Below are 15,650 nucleotides of genomic sequence, written 5' to 3'. Positions count from 1 at the left end.
GAATGTGTTACTGAAATTAGAAAATTATATTTGATTTTTTGCATTGGTTATGATAAAAACTAATGTAGAATGTGACTTTCTATATTTTAATGCAACCAATTTAGAGAGTCTTATCAGGATTTTTAAAGGTTGCAAAGTACATAAAATATTATGGATTGGTTGTACAAAGAATCAATCTAAAAAGTATTTTTATGCTAGTTCTTTATAAAACTGAAGTAGAAAGTGTTGTTAGAAATTTCAGAAACTACAAAAAGCATTAGCATTCTAGTTCGGTTGATAAAAAACCGATGTAGAAAAAATACTTTCTACATCATTTCTTAGTACAACTAGTCAAGAAAGATAAATTGGTAAAAAGAGGAAAAGAAAAGCTGATGAGAGCAGGGGACGAGAGGAGAAGAAAAGGAGGAGCGAGAAAATAGGTAAATTGGTAAAATAAGGTGAAAAAAAAAAGAAAATGAAAAAAATGAAAAATCTTAACCATTAATTTAAAACTAAATAAATATAACTGTCCCAAGCTCATTTCCTATGGTGGGAAACATCTTCCACTCTCCCTTTCACCATAAAGAAAATTATAGCCATTAACATACGAATTTGGCTCCTCTAAAGTTGGAGGATTACACTTTAGATGATAAAGTATCAGAATAGTTGATTAAAAAATAAGCATTAATAATTATGACAAAATCAAATACATACATATATAATAAAATTTAAACTTAATTATAGTTTCAATCATTATTTTATTCTCTAGAATACATCTACTTGCTTTTGAGAAGTCAAATCCTTAACATACACTTATCACAATTACTCTTTTAAGAAAATATATACATTCTTCCTTTAATTTGCTAAGAAGAGATAGAACTTGAGCAGGAATACCCAAGATGTAAAGGAATAAATCTTCAAGTCCAACAATGATAAAACAAATGGTAACTCTTAAACATGGATTTAAATGTCAGCACGTCACGAGATGAGGTTGCAAGATGCGAGAGAGTGTAGTTAAAATAAGAAAATTGAGGGAACGAAGGAAAAATATAAGTTTATGTAATCATAATATAAGAATCCAATTAAGGCAATAACTCACAAATGCCCCTTAAGAAAAACACACAAATGCGCAAAATATATATTATAAAAAGAAAGTTAAATGATAACGAATATATATATATATATATATATATATATATATATATATATATATATATATATATATATATATTAATCAATTAGAAATTATGATGAACATGATTTTTTAAATTTTTTTATAAAAGTCAACAATTATTTTAACATATGATTATATATATATATATATATAAATTAAAATTATCAACTTTTTTTAATAAATTCACAAATTTTTGGCATTGTAAATTAAGTCATATATGTTCGAGTCATGCTAGCATTGAAATAAATATGTATTAAAATAATTTATAAAATTAGATCATAGCCACAAATATGATATCATTCGTCTTATTTCCTTCATAGATTATTTCAAAGTTTAGCTACTTTTATGCTTGGTTGCCCAACATACCCAACCAAATTTATGTTGTTTCTCATCCTTCCATTCCTAATTTTAGTTGTTAGATTATATTTCATTTTAAAATCAAATGCTATGAAATAAAATTACCTAACAAATGCATAAATTACACTTCAATAATTGAAACATGATATACTTTTTGTTTGGACAGAAAACACGATAGACTTTTGAACACTATTTTTTATTTTTAATTTTATTTTTATAATTTTTTAAAGTGCCCTGTACCATAAGTCCATAACCAACTGTATGAGTTATTGAGATAGTTGCTTTGTTAGGCAAGCATAAATTTTAATCCTTAAATAACCATACAATATGCTTAGTCTTTCCTCTTTCCTCTTTCCCCTTCCCATATCAAGTACTTGATCTACTCAATTTCCAAAGCAAACAAAAGAAAAATAAAATAGAAACATTACAAGCTATTTCGGCTTTGTCTATGGAGCAAGTGTTTGAGTTTCCTCCTCAGTTATTTCTGCTAAGTTAAGAGCTGATATGACTCATGTTTCTTTTCCTAGATACTACTTAAAAAACTGTTTATTTTCTTTAATCCAAGAGGATCCACACGAGTTGTCGTGTATAACTAATACAAATAATCTACAAGAAAATTATTTTGCAAGAATCACAAATGAACGCATGCGCGCGCACACACATTTGTGAGATCTTCCTTATCCAGGGTATAATTGTTTTAAATACCGTAAAAACAATATAGTTCTCTTCGAGGATCGTATCAGTATCATTACATATGTTGAATACAACACACAAAAAAAACTTAATATGATTGTTTGAAAATAAGAACAAAACAAAAAATATCAAGTTTAAGTATATTAAGAATAAGATAAGGATTGGCAAATAAGAAAAATATTTTTAAAATATTTCTCAGAGTTGTATGTTAAAAAAATAAGAAAATAATTCATATAACTGGAAGTGAGATAATGTCTCATAAGAAAAGAAACCAAATGAAAATTGAAAATTAAAAAGATGATAAGTAATATGTTTTAAAAAACTAAATATTTAAATAATATGATGTTATATTTATTCGTTGATTTTATGTCATTACATATAAATAATAATATTATAAGTATTATTGTGGTATGTGACTTGAATTTAGGTTTAGGATTTAAAATGCTTCCTGAGTCAAGACCCAAGATATGTTAGATCAACCCAAATCATGCACATGAAGTTGACCAGGGTTAACGTACACCACCCAAGTACAGGATTTCTAACCCACCTCAAAATCAAGCATCACATCAATGCAACATGAATTAGTATCTTCAATGTCTTATATATGTTAATATATAATAAATATTAACAAATAACTAATGTTAACAGAATATTGATTAAAAAATTAAAATAAAAAATATTTTGTTGAGATGTGTAAACTTATGTTATTTATGATATTTTATATTTTTATGTGATTTTCATAATAAATATATTTTTTAATTTTATAATCAATGTCTTAAGAATATCGATTAACAAAATCCTGAATTTGATATATTAATAAGCAATAATTATAATTTTTCAATAAGTTATTTTTTAACTATGATCAAATTTTTGCATATCAAGATTAAAGCAGCGAGTTAACAAAATCTATATACATTATAGTACGATATAAACACTTAACTTCCAAAGAAGGGTCTCTCCATTTGATTATTTTAGTCATGTGGCACACGTTCATAAGCCCCCACACGGGGTTTTAAGTTCTAGAAGGAGTCCCACACTACCAGTTCTTACCCCTTGACCAACCCTCACAAGGGACCCTCCATTCACATGTTCCTGCTTCCTCAAATGAACGCTCCTGATTTATTTATGTGATTATATATCATCTAAGATAATGTTATGTAATTATATATCATCTAATCATACAATGTTATGTGATTGATTTGTCATATAAGATAATTTAATTTAATTTTTGTATTTTTTATAATTAAAGTCTAAGGATTTTTTGTTAAATTTAATGTTTTTATTATTTATTTTTATTTTTAATTTAATATATTTTAAAAGATACTTTAATCTCTAATTAATTCTTAATCTTCATAATTCTAAACTCAGCCTTTCTTACATTCTATCAATCTAAGAATTAGGAAGGTTATGAATTAATTAAAGAATAACATGATTTTTTAAAATACATAAATTAAAAATATAAAATATAAAATATTAAATTTACAAAAATATCTTTAGGCTTTGATCAAAAAAATAAAAAACTAAATTTAATCTTTTGATATAACAAAATAAATCACGTAATATTATATAATTGAATAATATATAACATAACATTAATATGACTTATTTTAGAATCACACTAAACTAACAACTTAAACGCATTTAAGCTGTTTAACGGTATGTTTAGCCAGTACAAGTTAAGAAGAAAAAAGGGAAATTTTTTAAAATAGAATTTGTCTAACTAAAAAAAAAATATGATTATATATTTCTTTATTTTAATTGAAATATTTTCTCATATCAACAATCAAACTCGGCCTAAGGAGTAAGGAGTTGAAGGCAGACCAAAGGGTTGGTGAGTGTGTCCCACATTTGTCCTGGAACTAAGGGTACATGTTGCTTTAAAACCGCTGTTGCTGCTACCGACACGTCTTTGTCCATAATGCACCCTCACTCACTCACTTACTCACCTGCCAGCCTGCCACCTCCTTTTATTTCCAACTTTCCTATAAATTAACAACCTTGCATTTCCAACTTTCCCACATTAACACGAATATATATATATATATATATATATATATATATATATATATATATATATATATATTACCAGTACTGGAATTCAAATCTGAAGAAGCCTAGCTTGTTTCATTGTTGTCCAACACAAACTATTGCTTTGTACTTTGCATAGAAAACAAGTATCAAGAGATTTGGTGGTGGAGGATTCTGATAATCTGGTCACAGGGGAAGATGGAAAGCAGAGTGGTATTTGAGAATGATTTGAATCTCAAGGCAACAGAGCTAAGATTGGGGTTGCCAGGGACGGAGGACAAAACCGTGCATGCTATTAGTATTAGAAACAACAAAAGGCAAGTGCCTGAAACTTCTCAAGAGTCTGTTTCCATTTCCAAGGCCTCACCTGACCAGCATGTGGAGAGTGATCCAGCCCCTCCAGCCAAGTAAGTTTACTCAGCTTTTCAAGAATCATGTTTTTATTTTTTTCTGTGTTTAAGGTAGTTATGATAAAAATCAATAAATTTATCAAAAGCAGTAGTTTGTGGTTACATGCTATCTTCAGCCCTTTGCCGTGTCCGGTGTCCGACATGTGTCCGTGTCAGTGTCCGACACCGACACGCGTCCGTGTCAGTGTCGGTGTCGGTGCTTCATAGGTTACATGAGCCTACATGTGTATGGTCTATTTTGTCTAATTCTACATCTTCCTTTAGAATCTTTATATGGTAAATATCAAATGTGTGTATTATATTAAACATATGTATTTTTATTTAATATTTTCTTTATAAAGAAGCAGGAGAATTAATAGAACTAGTAGGAAAACATACCAATATTATTTCTCTTTTAGAAGTTGCTATGTTGTTTGGATCTGAGTTTTGAGCTAAATGGATGGCAGGGCAAAGATAGTGGGGTGGCCACCAATCAGATCTTACAGGAAACAAAGCCTGCAGGAGGGTGATCAGGGGGATGGGATCTATGTGAAAGTGATCATGGATGGAGCACCTTACCTCAGAAAGATTGACTTGAAAGTCTATAGGGGCTATCCTGAACTACTCAAAGCTTTAGAAACCATGTTCAAGTTGACCATAGGTGAGAGATCAGGAAAGAAATTTCATTTGCTTTTGGATACACTATAGTCCAATATTGTCTTCTTTTTTTTTTTTCTTGTTGTGGTGAAGGAAATTAGTTTTTTATGATGAAAATAACCTGAAGTGGTATTTGTTGTTTCTTCAGGTGAGTACTCTGAAAGAGAGGGTTACAAGGGTTCTGAATATGCACCTACATATGAAGACAAAGATGGTGACTGGATGCTAGTTGGAGATGTTCCATGGGAGTAAGTTCTCTCTCTCTCTCTTTCTCTTTCCTTGTGTGTGTGTTTTGTTCATATCATCATATGTTTAGTTTGTGTCTTAGCTATACACATATTCTCAACCTCACAGAGCTTGCTTTATATTTGTTTTCTGCAGCATGTTTATGACTTCCTGCAAAAGGCTAAGAGTCATGAAAGGCTCAGAAGCTAGAGGGTTGGGTTGTGGTGTGTGACAAACAGTTAATTTACTATGGCTATGATGAGGAGATTAAATCATTCTTTCATCAATTCAGTTCTTGGAACTAAGGGATTTTGAATCAATGCTTAGCTATCTGTCTATCTATCACCATGCCAATCTGGGAGGACTCTAAAGTAGGGATATGGAAGGCTCTTTCTACAAGTTTTGTCAATATTTCTGGTTATTAATTTTAGCATATGTGATTGGGGGTGCTATATGCTATTATTTCCATTGAACCCTTTCAAGAGGAACCTCAGAGAAATTTGTCTTAAACGAAGTTTGTGGACAAGAGAGATAAAAGGGATTGATTTGTTCATCCAAGGTTTTTTTTTTTCTTTTTCTTTTTATCTCACACAAAAATATAGTGTAATACATCAAATATTCATGTAATACTTTGCAATTCAATGGACACAAAATTAACTATGTGCATGCTTAAATTTGGTGGATGATATAAAAGTAACTTTTACCACGATTTTAGATAACTAATTTAACCTTTATAAGAAATTAACTTCTATTTCTTATAATGGTTAAAAGTTACTTTAACATGAAATGTGTTGTGTGTCGCATCCCGAATCTCTTGCTCTTAATAATTTCTTATTTACTCTGAAATCGGTTTCATAATCCATTTACAATTCTTTATTACTTTATAAAAGAACAGATGACTTGGCCTATTGACAAGGAAAATCATGGGTTGAAGACGTCGAAGCGGATCTGATCCGTCCCAGAAAACATGTTATGGTGTCATCCTTATGGCACTATTTATAAAAAATTGACATCTTTGATTATCTAGCATCAAAGAGAGATAACACCCGGAAATGTCCTTTATTGTAAAATCAATTGGCCTTATCATCACCAATCCCACCTACACACTAACACCTACGTATCATTAATTATGGAATTGAGTTGAAAGTCAAATCAAATTGAAATTGTTATGCAAAATGAATTGGGTTTGTCCATATATACATATAGATTAGGCATGTAGTGAGGTACTGAGGTCAGGATTAAAATTAATTGGTTTGTTGCCAAAATAATCTTAACAGGCTTTATCAAACATTTGATCAAGAAAATAAAAAGATAATGAACAAACAAAGCAAACATTCGATAACTGATATGTTTATGTAATTTGAATATTTAAATCATATAATAATTATCTAATTTTTCTCTTTGTGTTAGAACATTAGGAATTTAGTTTTTTTTTTTCTGAGTTTTTGTCCAATAGATGCTAAAGTTAGCTAATTTATAGTGTTTTGGAGTGTATTTTTTTGTTTGTTTGTAGAATTACACATAGGAGCCCTAGAAGAGGGTTGAAGAATTGGAGCAGCACGCTTAGCGCGTCAACAACCGCTCAGTGCGAAGAGCCAACTTTGAGGCCAGGCTTAGCCCGCATCTAGCGGCTTAGCACACATTTGCGGCTTAGCGCACATCTGAGGCTTAGCCTGCATTTTGCGGCTTAGTGTGTGGTCACTTATTCCAGCTGGACTTTTCATGTGCGCTTAGCGAGCACATGCAAGCTTAGTGCACGGTCAATGTCGAAAAATATGATTGTGCTGCATTTTAAAGGAAAAAGAAAGGAGAAATCAAAGAGTTATTTTGGGGGGACCAAAATAAAAAGCTAGGGCACGAGAGAAGGGAGAGAACCCATTCACTTGGGGACCCTTTCCTCCATTTTCTTCCAAGCCTCTTGTTTTCTTTTTGTATTAGTAAGTCTTTCATGACAATGAGAGGCTAAACCACCCATTGTTGGGAGCTCAACAACCAAACACTCTTGATGTAATGATTCTAATTATTTATTTAATGTTATTTTGATATTATTGTCTCTTTTTTGTGCTTAATATCATGTTTATGGCTTGATCACCCATGCTCATGTAGTGTTATAGGGTTTATGTATTGAAAAATGTTTATCTCCAAAGAACTTGAAAAGAGCATCTAGGTAATTCATATCTAGGGATAAAATGATATTATTTAGCCTTATTTATGCATCTTTATTCTTAAAGCAAATTATTTGATATAGCTCTTAAGGGATTATGAGTGAAATTAGGTAATTTAGGCTCTTTCACATGAGGAATCATGGTTAGGGTATGTTAGTGGATGAAGGTAATAATCAAAATAACGTTAAATAGTGAAAAACCCACTTGAGATTTTCACTAACTTTGTTAAAAAAACCTTTTTACAACTTCTGAACACCCAAGGAATCCATCTCCCTTGTGTTCAAGAAACTCACAATTCAACAGACAATCAGTCTCTTGATTACAACTTACTTTCTGAGATGAACAGAAAAATTTCTCTTCTTTAGAGTGGATAATACAAAGTGATGTTCCTGGATGAACTCTCAATTAATTTGCAAGTGTTTGCCCAAGAGTTGTTGAGAGAGCATTTGACAATGAAGTTCTCTTAGAATATCTCTCTCTTGCTTTTTGAAGTCAGACACATATATATAGGTCATTCGTGCCTTTTCAAAATGGTTTGAAGAGATGTGTCTTTTCAAAAAGCTTTTTTTTTTAATTTTTTTACTGGTAATTGATTACATAGTTATATTTTGAAAGGTCATGACTTTTCAAATAGAATTTTAAGAGTTCTGTTGCTGATAATCAATTACACATCAATGGTAATCGATTACAAATTCAAAATTTAAATTTCAAACCCTTTTAAAAAGCTTATTTGCAAACTTGTCTTCTGGTAATCGATTACACTGCCTAGTAATCGATTACTAGTGCCTTGATATGTTGGAAACAATGTGTTTTGAAGCAAAGCTGATCTTCAATGAATCTTGAAGCAATGCTTGTTTGTTGAAGCAACCTTGTATTAATCTCGAAACAATGCTTAACCTTTGAATGTTTGTTGAAGTAATCTTGAAAGCAACTTTGTTTGATTATTCTTTGATATTATCAAAATCATGTATTCATACATTCACATAGTTTTGGTAGGTTGAGTCTCAACACACTCCGTAATTCTACTTCAACCGACAACTTACCCCCTGAGTGTTTGTATTCTATCTCTTTAATGTACTTTGCTTAATTATCTTCATTTATGTCAAATTTTATATTCCATATCATTATTTGACTAATATCAAATTTAGTTCATTAATTGCTTAAAATTAGACATATACAAACTCTGAGTACAGTCAAAGTCCCTGTGAACTCGACACTCGGTCTTACCGTTTTAATTACTACTTGAACGAATTGGTATATTTGTCAATCGTACTAACAAGTTTTTGACGCCGTTGTAGGGAACTTTGTTTTTCATACTTGGTTGTTGCATATCTGATAACTACTAAATGAGTTATTTTGATGATAAAAATATATTGAAAATATCTTTAAAAATACTTATTTAGCAGTTATCTTTGGCTTAAATATTAAGATTTGATATTTTTCTTATTTATGTCTTGTAGATATGAAAAGGAGAGATTAAAAGAGAAAAAGATCGAGAAAATATCCAAAATATCAGGAAGTCTCAGCAAGATATGATTAAAAGCAAAAAAAATCCAAAAAATATCGAAAAATATCACTGAGGAAGATTTTTAGCATTAGGCCCAAGTCCACTCCAACAATTATAAAAAGAGAGTCAAGACAAGGAGGAGACACACCACATAACCCCCCTCTAGTAGGGGTTTCATTTACTCCATTTCTTTCTTATCCCATCAGTTCTTATATCTCATCGATTGTAAAACCCTCAATGATCATGAGTGGCTAAACCCCTCGTTAGGGTCTGACAGGTCTAAAAGTCAAGCGATGTATGATGTACTTACTATTTATCAATGCAAAAGTGTTTTCTATTCTATTATCTTTTCTGCTTTTATCTTGCATTATTCATCTTTATATTCTGTTAGGGGTACGCTCGGGAGAGGGTAACTTCTAAATAAAATTTAAAGGAGGTATGCATGCATTGGTTGGTTTTAGGGGTTAGACGCTCGGAAGAGAGTAACTTCTAATAAACAAAAGAAAGGATTTCATAAGAAAATTATTGCTAGGAATAGAATGATAATTTTATGCCCATGTATTCTTGCAAACATCTAGAATTCATACTTCATGTGGAAGATAATAAATAAAATAGGCTTGTCATCGTGAGGAATCAGAGACAAGTAATTGAATAGATCTATGTAGAACAAGGCAGACCAAGTCCAAACCTTATCAAATTCTGATTTTTTTTCTTTTATCTTCTATTTTTATCTTTTATTTTTCTTATCTTATCTTTATCTTAATCTTTTATTTTTATTTTCTTTATCTTCTATCTTCATCATCTTTTAATTTAAATATTTTATTTTCATCTTTAAATTTTTATCTTATCTACTATATTTTCTTATCTTTATTTTAAATTCTTTATCTATTGCTTTTAAATTGGGTTTGCATTAATCTAAGTACAAACAAAGTTCCTATGGATTCGACACTTGGACTTCCGAGTACTTTACTACTTGTGACAAATTTGGTACACTTGCCAACGAGTTAACAATATCCAAAATTTAAAATAATCAATTTCATCTTTTAACTTTTTATTTTTTATTTTTTTATATAAAAAACTATTTTTAATTTTTCTTTATTCACTCTTATATTAAAAAAAACACTCTTTCTTATGAGTCTATGCTTGCAAGGTGGAACCTCAGAAGAACTTGATCCATGGGAGACATTTTAAAGATGGAAGATCTTTTTAAGAGGTGGACCCAGTATCTTGACAGCACACAATCAAGGGTCAATCATCCACCACCGGTAAGTTGTGATTTTTATAGAGAAGGGCATTGCAATGACAACTGTTATCTCTACTCCATGAAAAATTCTTGGTGGGAACAAGAGTTACACCCTTAAAATCAACATGAAGAAAGAACTCCTAATCTTGAGAGTGTGTTCACGGAATTCACGACATACCATGCTAGCTCTACAGCCAATCAAAACTCAATGCAAAACTAGGACATTCATGTTGGCACAAGCTATTCCATGGAAAATTATCAGTGGGAGCAAGAGTTGCAACCCTACAATCAATATGAAGAAGAAAGAAGTTCTAATATGGATAATTTTTTGATGCAATTCAAGGAAACAATTGAATCTACTCAACGAGCATTTAAAAGTCTAGAAATTGAAGTTGGTAAGCTAGTAGAAGAAGTGGCTAAATTTGTGGCCACAAGGGAAGAAAACTTTGTAGAGGTTGAAGCTCATGAGGAAAGCCTTGCAGAAGAGCATGATTCAAGAGAAAACGATGAAGAAAAAAGTGAGGAGAAAACACAATAATGGGATAAGTTCTCACAAGTAGAAATTCAACAACAAAGTATTCTCCAAGTCAATATCCTTCCTCACCAATTGATTGGCAAGGAAGAAAGGCATGGAAAATGTGATAATTTTTAAGTGTCATTTTTCTCATGGTCACCAACACTTCCTTTGCAATGATATGGAAGGCATTTCAAGGATACATGATTTTCATGGAGTCTCTAGCTAAGAAGCAAAAATACAAGGAAGATGTGTTCTATGTGACCTTCATGTCACCTTGAACACATCTGGTCATCAAACTAGTGACGTTAAAGAAACGTTTACTGGGAGGCAACCCAAGATTTCTACCTTTTTTCTTCTCTTTTTCTATGACTTGTTTAATAATTGTGTTAGTTGGTTTATGTGTCAATGTTTGTTGATGTGTTGATGTTAGGTTGATTTTGGTTATGTCCATGACTTTGTGAATATTTGTGTTAGTTAATTTGAGTACAAATGTTTATTTTTTTGTTTGTTGTTTGATTATGCTATGCACTCAGTAGACATGTGTGCGCTTAGCGCGCAAGTGCAAGCTCAGTGCGCATGGGCAACTGGTTAAGCTAGCATGTCGCTCTAAGCCTAAAAACGTCTCTGCTTTGTAATATCTCGAATTGGGCTAAGTACGCAGGCATAGGCTAAGCGAGTCATGCATTCTCGCTAAGCCGATGGTGCTCGCTAAGCGGATTTTGCAGGAAATTTCCTTCTTGAAAACTCGCTAAGCCCCATGTGGCACACTAAGCCCAATAACATCTTTGGAGTTGCAATTTAATTTTTTGGGCTTAGCGCACAAGTTCAGGCTTAGCAAAAAAAAAAAAAATTTTAAAAAATTCAAAATTTCTTGTACTTTTATTTTGATATGTCTCTTAGGTCAACACACACTTACACGCTAAACCCACCGTGCATTTATGTTTATTTGTTTTGTGAAGCACTAAGCACACACCTATATGCGCTTAGTGACCACTCCTTCCTGTCTTCAATTTTTGTTACTTTTCAAATTTGAATTCCCTCTTATGTTTAATTTTGCATGAAAGACATGATGATACATTTAATTAACTCTGATAGTTAACACATGTTGAGGCATGTTTGGTTGAATTGATTGCATGACAGAGACATTGCGTACTGGTGATTAATGTTGTGAAATTTCTGATTTTTGAGTGAGCACATGTTATTGTTGAGTGATGGTTTTGTGAATTAAATGCGTGTGAGTGAGTTGGTTAGCTTGCATGACAGGAAATTATGGATGAAAAACTAAATGCTTCATATTACCGTGTGAGTTGTGTGCACCTTAATCGCCAGAGAACGACTTATTTCATTTTCTCAATTTTACATGATTCTTGAACTGCTTAAGTGCATACACGATGTGGATATGATCAAGGCTTTGTTGTTTATTTTAATTTTAGCCACTTAGCCAAACAACTACCCTATGTTAATGAATGATTGAATCCCTTGCACCCTTTTGAGCCTAAATGTGAATGAATGTGTCATTGAACCCTGAGCTAAATGCAAATGCTATCTTTGTGCACCCTATCTTAGGCTATAGGAGAGCATTGTTATGGATCAAGACAAATTTGTTCCAAATTTAGGGGAGTGTTTTGGGTAAATTCTACTCTAGGGATATGAGTAACAAACACACAAAGAATCATAAATACATTATTTTGTAGTACTTATCATCTTAAAAAAAAATGGAAATACGAACTGAAAGCAAATACATACCAAAAAAAAGAAAGAAAAAAAAAACCTTTGTGTGCTGTTAATTGTGACATGTGAATAAAGGTTGGGAGGTCAAAGAAAAAGTGGTTCTTTAAATAGACAAGAATGGATGAATGCTCTCCTAAAATCTAAGTGTTTGAATCTAAGAAAAATTATGATTTTCTTGTTAACTCAATCACGTTACAAGCTTAATAAAGTCTTTAGTGATCCATATCGTATATGTGATTGCATTGAATAAGATGATATGTAAAGTTGGAGATTATAACTTCAGTCGATTTAAATGAAATACACATATCTGAAACATTTTGTGCTTGAGAGAAACACTTGTAAGGAGTGAAGCATACAACTTGCCAATCGTACTAACAACATTCCAGTACATAGTACATCCTTAAAAATTAAAAAACCCGATGATGCTTGTTACAGGTTTTTTTTCTGGGTACAAATGTACAATAATAATAGACATGACATGATGAAACAGTGGAGCTAGGAAGGAAAATGATATGAATGGGACTTGAGGTAAGGAATGTTATCAATACTTTTTCTTATCCTTTTTTTTTTATTTATTACACGATCATTTTTATCAGTTCAAATTTTTTTATGCTTCATTTCATTAATTTAAAAATGAATCTTACTGAATGAGAAACAGACCTCACATCTTCAGTGATCTTTCATGAATTTTATTTAATGAGAAACAAAATGTAAAAGAAAATATCAGAACAGGAGAATACATTAATTAACCTTTCACTTGCTAGGTATTATCGGCAGTCTTTTTTCTTCCGGAATCTTTTTTTTTCTTATAGAATGTACAGATCAGACGTTTGACTTGTAGTAAGGAACATGGACATGCAAGATTTATTGTAGATCTTGTTTGTCTAGAAATAATGAAAAGCTGAGCCAGTCCATTATTCATATCTACAATGACTAATAACTTTATAGTTCAAAAAGCTAAAGTGTCATGTTTTTGTATGGTAAAGCTGAAGCATCTGACAGAGTTTCTACGGCAAAAGAGGTGCACACGAACGTGGTCTCTCTCTCACTCTCTCTCTCAGGATAATTTTATTTCAAAATTAGTAAGTAGTTGTAGACTTTGAATAAATTTTTAAAATAAAGAATTTTTTTTTCTATGAAGTATTGTCAATTACTAATATTTAGAAATATCGTATTTCTATTTTTTCATTTTCTTTTTTCACTTTTTAATTATAAAACTGCTATTTTTTTCTTCTAAGAATAAGGTATTCCTATAATAAAAATTATGATACTAATTCTTGAGGGGTATAGATAACCAAAATAAGTTTTTGCCTCTTTCAATAAATTTTTTTCATACGCACGACATGATTAGGAAATTGATGGTTAAAGAACTCGGGCATTCACTAATTATGCTATACCTTATTGATAAAACTATTATCTTATTTTCAATCTATTTTTCTGTTTTCAAAGATTTGTAGAGGGAATATTGAAAACAACTCTTTTTTTTTTTTTCCTTTTCATTTTCTCCATTTCTTGTATAAAGCTGTGAAAACGAGAAACACTTTTTTTTTTTTTTTTTATATAAAAAGTTACAATTAGTTGGCCACTTTTAGTCTAGTATGCTTTCTCTCTAATTATGTTTATTTCATTTACAAAACTTGAACATGAGATATTGTTAAAAAATTCAAACTCAGTTTCACTTTAATATAACTTAATGCTAGTAAAATAAGATAAGTTGTGATTGCAATTAGATGTGAGTTCATTTTTTGGACATGGATAATATGTATCCTCCATTAGATACAATTTTGTTCAAGTCATACGACAGTAAAACTCTTTAATCAAATATTTAACATAATTATGTATCAAGATTCAAAATCACTTATTAAGTTGGAAAAATCCATACTAATTAATCCATTGGTTGGGTGGTAAAGTGAGTCATACGTGTGCATATTAATTATAAGGAAATAGTATTAAAAAAATGAAATATTTGATGAGAAAATTGTATTAATAACCATTTTTATGTTATGTTATAAAAAACATAAAATGAAGTCGTTGATCTTACTAAAAAATATATTATTTTATTATTTTTCTCTCACGCTTCTTTTATATTTAAAATAACAAATCATCGTCAGTCATTATTTATTTTACTATTTAATTTTTGACATTGTCACTCACATTCACGACTTATCTAATTTTAAAATTCCATTCAAATTATACTCCAATTTAATAATTTTGAAATAGAATTACCTCTCATCCATTAAAAAAAAAAGCTAAGAAAGTGCATGCATCATATAGTTTAAACTCTATTGAATTAAGAGTTTAATAAGTGTGTATTATCTCTGTCAAAAAAAATAAGTGTGTATTATCTATGCATAGTTTTATACGGCTAATCAATCGAAAATTATGATGAAAATAAGATTTTTATATAAAAAAATGATGAATCAGATTACCCAATAAAAAGACAACTTTTAAGATAATTAATATAATTTTATAAAAATCAAAAAATCTTTTAATAGATATTTTGGCCAAAGAAAAGTTTTAAAATTTGTTAGTTTTTCTATCTTTCCAGAATATATATATTTTTTTTAACTTATTAACAATCTAATGTATATACAAGTCAGTATTTACTCTTAAATTAAAATATTGTTGTAAAAAGAAAAATATTATTAGATAGTTTTAGATCACAACTCGTTTATAGTCTCAACTAATTTTTGAGTGATGCATAATCAATTGTTTTAATTTAAGAGAAAAAAATTAATAACATTTGATTATATTTATATAGCACGTAGAGATTAATTGATACCATAGATATAGTGATAGTTTAGAATCACTTAACGATTTCTACATAAGAATAGCTTTATTTTAATAATGAATTGGCTTGTATTTTGTGTTGGTTTTCTTTTTTGATAACATTGCCATCTTTTAAAATTGTTGGTTTTCTTATAGGTTAGATGGATTTATTCTTTAATGGTCTTGGACCCTCGATGGTACATATAATTATAGTCT

At 30.4% G+C, this 15,650-nt stretch overlaps 1 protein-coding gene across 1 annotated transcript; it reads left to right on the top strand.

Annotated features, from left to right (window-relative positions):
• Nucleotides 1–4,271: 4,271 nt before the first annotated feature.
• LOC114377260 (auxin-induced protein 22B-like) lies at nucleotides 4,272–6,162 on the top strand. The gene is made up of 4 exons (XM_028335703.1): nucleotides 4,272–4,638; nucleotides 5,088–5,281; nucleotides 5,426–5,525; nucleotides 5,659–6,162. The coding sequence occupies exons 1-4, from the start codon at nucleotides 4,430–4,432 to the stop codon at nucleotides 5,732–5,734; spliced, it is 579 nt and encodes a 192-aa protein (XP_028191504.1). The 5' UTR covers nucleotides 4,272–4,429; the 3' UTR covers nucleotides 5,735–6,162.
• Nucleotides 6,163–15,650: the final 9,488 nt, after the last annotated feature.

Source organism: Glycine soja, chromosome 2 (assembly GCF_004193775.1).
Source record: "Glycine soja cultivar W05 chromosome 2, ASM419377v2, whole genome shotgun sequence".
NCBI classification, from domain to species: Eukaryota; Viridiplantae; Streptophyta; class Magnoliopsida; order Fabales; family Fabaceae; genus Glycine; species Glycine soja.
The sequence above is the reverse complement of the archived record's forward strand: the minus strand, read 5'-3'. Positions and strand labels throughout refer to the sequence as shown.